This window comes from Chiloscyllium plagiosum, unplaced genomic scaffold (genome assembly GCF_004010195.1).
Source record: "Chiloscyllium plagiosum isolate BGI_BamShark_2017 unplaced genomic scaffold, ASM401019v2 scaf_68132, whole genome shotgun sequence".
NCBI lineage: Eukaryota > Metazoa > Chordata > Chondrichthyes > Orectolobiformes > Hemiscylliidae > Chiloscyllium > Chiloscyllium plagiosum.
Genome location: NW_025197563.1, coordinates 1 through 5,175, shown reverse-complemented (window position 1 = coordinate 5,175; position 5,175 = coordinate 1). Strand labels below are relative to the sequence as shown.

At 40.8% G+C, this 5,175-nt stretch overlaps 1 gene segment (V, D, J or C); it reads right to left on the bottom strand.

The window, feature by feature from the left end:
• Positions 1 to 1,348: 1,348 nt before the first annotated feature.
• On the bottom strand, positions 1,349 to 4,432 carry LOC122545942 (the record flags this gene model as incomplete). The annotated part of the segment is given in 2 exon segments: positions 1,349 to 1,770; positions 4,357 to 4,432. Coding segments are annotated over 2 exon segments (498 nt in total), but the record flags the coding sequence as incomplete, so codon positions are not given.
• Positions 4,433 to 5,175: the final 743 nt, after the last annotated feature.

Genomic DNA, 5,175 nt, shown 5'->3' with positions numbered 1-5,175 from the left:
ACAAACACTCATGCAAGCAGTAGATGGGACAGGATAGCGAAAGAATGGCGAAAGGAATAGACACTTGCATGATTCCAACTGTTAATATATCATTCAGTGTAAAGTGTAGGGAGGTTCATGTGATGGGCATACATTTGTGGGGTCAAATTAGGTTAATGTCCTGAACCTGCTCTACAGGTTGTTAATAATATAAAGTTCAGTGAAAGCTAGGCCCCCCACAAGATGGGAAAGAATCGAACAATTGATTGGAGGGAATTGGGATGGTCATATATGCTGAAGAGAAATCTCCCCACTGAGTAACAGTAAAACCGCAGCTGAATCTTTCCAAACTGAAACCAACCGACAACTCAGAGACTTTGGAACAATCTCCCACGATGGCACAAACCACAAACAGAACAAAGTAGTTGAAGAAATTAGAAGGTACTGTCTGTGAAAATTCAAAATAATTTGAAATCGATGATATCGAGCCTGCTTTTGACCAACACTAGAGAAAAAAAAACAGAACATTACCTGAAGTGTTGCTGTGTCAAAATCCCTGATCTCTGACAGTCGGTGTTCAATTTAAGTGTATATACTTTCGGTTAAATGTTCCTGTGTGTAGTTCCGGAGAGAAGCCAGATGGGTATGTTTCAGAAACATGCTTTTTGGAAATGAAACATGCCATTGATGTCTGAATGTAATTTTAGAATTATGATTCTTCAGAAAAGATTATAAACTGAAAACTGAAATCACGAACTCACACAGTACAGAGGAATGTTACTCGGAATGCATGCCAATCCCCACCCATGAAGCTGGAAACCAAATAGTCCTCAAAATTTTGCTGTTTCCCATCTGTCCAACACGCATTTCCTGTTCGAATAATAATTCAATTAGCATACACGAGTTATTGACGAATTTGCTCATGCTGTTTACCTCTTGTGTAAAATGTAACACACCATCTCCTTAACTGATTGATTTTCTATTAACAGTGTGTAAAGAAGAAACACATTATGTTAGACGCTGGTTTACGTAAAGCGAGAATTCTTCCCGTGAACAGGATGTTTCCTTTACAAACAGTGCATTCACGAACAATCAATACTAATCAATCGAGCAGATTCTGGATAAAGACAATCCGGCTCAAACCCATCCAAGACCCCAGCTCAAAGTCCACCTCCTCAAGCCTCTGCCAACATGATTTTGTGCAGCTCTCCCTGCGCTCTGTGATGTTGGGTGTCTGTAACCCCATCGTGTTCAGCTTCTTGTGCGGGTTTCTCCGTGCTCTGTGTTACTGTGTCAATAACAATATACTCCACCCTGAGTAACATTTACTTGAAATCTTTCTCCGTGCTGTGTATTATTGTGTTTGTAATCACCCCATATTCAGGTATTTTAGATCTGTCTCCGTGATCGGTGGCACTCTGTTTGTAATTCCTAGCATGTTCAGGTTTTTGTGCGGTCTCTCCTTAATGTGTATCACTGTGCGGGCTGAGAGCCGACTCAGTGCACAGTAATACACAGCGGAGTCACTTAGTTGTGTTTGCGATATCATTAACCAACCGATTTTCGCCGCAGCATCAAGAGAAGCAGAAATTCGTCCGCCTGCAGCATTTTCTTTATTCTGCTCTCCTGAGGTGTGTCTTTGAAGCGTATATTTCGGAGGTTGGCCTGGGGACTGACAGTACCAGTAAACTGTGTACTGGCAGATCCCTGAGTATTCACAGCTTAATGTAACGGTGTCACCCGCAGCAGAGGTTTGGAGTGGTGGACTCCGGGACACCAGGGAACCGAAACCTGTGGGATGACATTCAACACATATTTAGTCTCTGTTGAAATTGCAAATCACGAGAGTTATTCAGTGCATTTTATTGATATTAGATTTGAATATGTTATGTTTAATCAGAATGCAAACCAATGAGGCGATGAGGTGGCAATTCTTTGACATATCTTCTTCTTGTGATGTGCAATACATCGCCAAAACGGCAGCTGGAAACAGAATCAACAGTAAAATTCAAATTGGTAATCGATTGCAACTGAATCAGGCAAAAAAAATGCAGGGCTATGTGGAGAACGTAAGTGCAGTAGGAAATATTACAAAGGATTCTGAAGAAGACAGCATCCACATATTCTGTTTACAGGCAAACTCCAGCGATCATCGTGTCGTCATCTTGAAAGCTGGGGGGCATTAGGTGAAGGTGAAAGGAGAAAGATTTAAAATGGACAAAAATGACAGCTATTTTGCACAGAGCGTGGAGTGTATATGAAATGAATTTCCAAGGAAGTCTTCGAGCCAGGTATAGTGAAATCATTTAAAAATCGTTTGGAAACGTATGATGGGCAGAAATGTTTAAACAGATACAGGCCAAACGCAGGCAAATGGAAAACTTTGGTTTGGGAAACCTAATAATTTGTTTGATCCAAAATAAACGACGGGTTTGATGAGCACTGGTTAGTTCAATCATTGTCTGCATGTTACCTCTGTTCATGGGAGTATACGCGATTTTTGATCCACTTTTGTCGCCAATCGCGTCACTTTCTTCTCACAGCATTCACAGCTGACGTGAAATATTTCAATTTTGTATGAATTGATTTCTGGTTTTCCTTTGTGCCTTTTTCTTTTCTTGCGATCATGGCAACCTGCACAAACGTCTCTCAGCAGTCTCTCAGTTTGGTTCTGTCTGTACTGTCTCTATGGTGGTTTTACTGTTACACACTGGAAACTACCTTTCAGATTTTCCTCAATTGCAATTACTTTCATTGAATTATTGTTTTCTGAGTGGAAATCTTTTCAGTTTTTCAGTAAAACTGAAGACAGGGCAATTCAGCCAAACTGATTTATTGCTGCTCATTTATGCCAACTTTCACTTCTGCCTGAAATCTAACTCACATTGCCCATTTAACGCAGTAGTGTTGGTGTATTCCATTCTCCTCCCTGTATTTTCAAAACCTTCTATAAATGATTCAATACAATATGCTCCAACTCCTCTGGTGGCAAGTTCCACATTTTGCACATTTCTTCACCTTTGTTACTTTATTTGTTCTGCTAGTGGCCGATTGCTCTGACCTCAGTCTCATCCATCCCAGTTTCGAGGCCATCGTATTTAAGATTTTCATGAAGTCACTTCGTGCTTCGCTGCTCCTAATGCAAAACAGAACCAGCGATAGCAGTTAACGCTTGGGTCTCCACTACTTTCTGAGATACAGAATGCCACTAATTCAAGGCAATTGTTTATCTGAAAAACATTCTTCTCTTCGTAGTCCAAATTGCTGTCCCTTAATCGCAAATTGTGACCGTTCGATAGACTTTCCTGTTTGGAGAAAATTCCACATAATGTCTACCCCTTAAAATTCTATATGCTCAAATTAGAACACTTCCGCTTCTTTCAAACGATAAATAATGGAGCTTAGGCTTCAGAATAGCTTCACAGAAGACAATAACGCTATCCCAAGCGAATGCCTGGTGAAGCGTAGCTTTACTTGCTCGAAAACCAGTCGAGTCATTCTCAATTAAGGAGAGCAAATGTCTATCATTTCAGGGTAGAACCCATTCCAGCCCTTCCCTCTGTATGACTCACTCAACAGCTTAATGAGGAGTTGTAATTTGATCGATGCCCCAGAAATTGTCAAATATTCCTTTCGATGAATTGTTACTTGCTGTCTCGAATGAGCATTCTTCAGTTTGAACTGGTTCCAATTACAACAAATCGATTTCTCAAAATACCTACATTAAATAAACCAAAATTCTTTACAGTTTCACGTTTAATTCGGAGGCTGGTAAAATGGAAGTATGATTGGTCAGATGAATGCATATATGAAAGGAATTGAAAAGAAATAGCAAGTCGATCATTCCTGACACCCATTCCTCAAATAGGATAATTCATCTTGGCATACAGCCAGACCTCTTATACCTGAGGTTCGCTGAGTAGTGTTTCTGATTTTCTCGTGAGTTACATGTTTTTGTTGAACTTTTGGAATTCGGGCTTGAATCTCTGCCTGGTACAAAGTTCTTTCTTACAGACCTAAGCAACAGACGGAGCTCCCTCAGTCGCAGGTAACTCGAAGAATCGATTCCAGACAGTCGGCACTCCTTCATTTAAGCACCTGTTCGCCATGTTGGTGGTATCCCTCTATTGACCCGTTGGGCCATTGATACCACAGGTACAGTGAAACCGCTGACTCAGGGCCAGGTGTCATTCTTTTTTTTCGCCCGAGGAAACAAAGACCTGACACGCATATTCTGCTGACACGCAACTCCGGCATTGGAGCAAAAGCGATTTTTTTCTAAGATATTTGTTTACTTTCTTTATACTTAAACTAACAAAAATAAATCTATCGTTCAGCAACATAATGAATAGCAAGATGGAATGCAGAGTCACTTACCAGCTGTGACAGTAACCGCCGTTCCGGATCCATCTACATGGTCATAATAACACAGCAATGCGCCTCTCAGTCTCCTCTGCACAAGAACCAATGGTACCTCAAATCATCCAAAAATCATCAGCACCCTGCTTGAACAAACTAAGTATTCACGAGATTTAGATAAATAGACCATATCCTCTGTGTCCAAGTTTCCTTTAACTCAAGTTCTTCTCTTGTTCTTCTCTCAAATGGCACAGGAATACATGAGTTGGATTTTCACTTCATATCAGCAAAGAAGAATCGAGTAAAGAAATTAGTGCTTGCTGCAGATTGTAAAGATATCAACCTGCATTACAGCGAAGTGAACTTCAAGCGCACAATTAACGATTGGGGACGGAGAATTTGTAATTTAATTGTAAAGAGGTATGTGAGCTGGCTCCTTTCACTGTGTCTTGCTCCAAAATGACACAGTGCTATAAGTCTGTGTAAAACTTCGAAGGGCTTGTTGGGAGTTGGATATGACAGCTGAACTGCAATCCCGATTCCAGTTGTTCGACTTCTCACGTCAGTCTCCTTTAATTGGGATCAATCATTCCTAACTTCGATTCACCTACACAAGCCTTGAAAAAAGACATCACCATCAGAGCGCACTTGTTATCAGTGAAACACACTTTTTATAAACAATAATGCAGTCTAATTGCAAATTGGTTGACTTGCAGCTGAGAGGCAGAAATGTGGGATTTTCTGGGCAGATTGGCTCAGTTGTCAATTTGTTTCTGGAACAATCTCCATTGAGAGTTTTTGAGTGACGGGAAGCCGAGGCCCATCACTGTGTGTGTA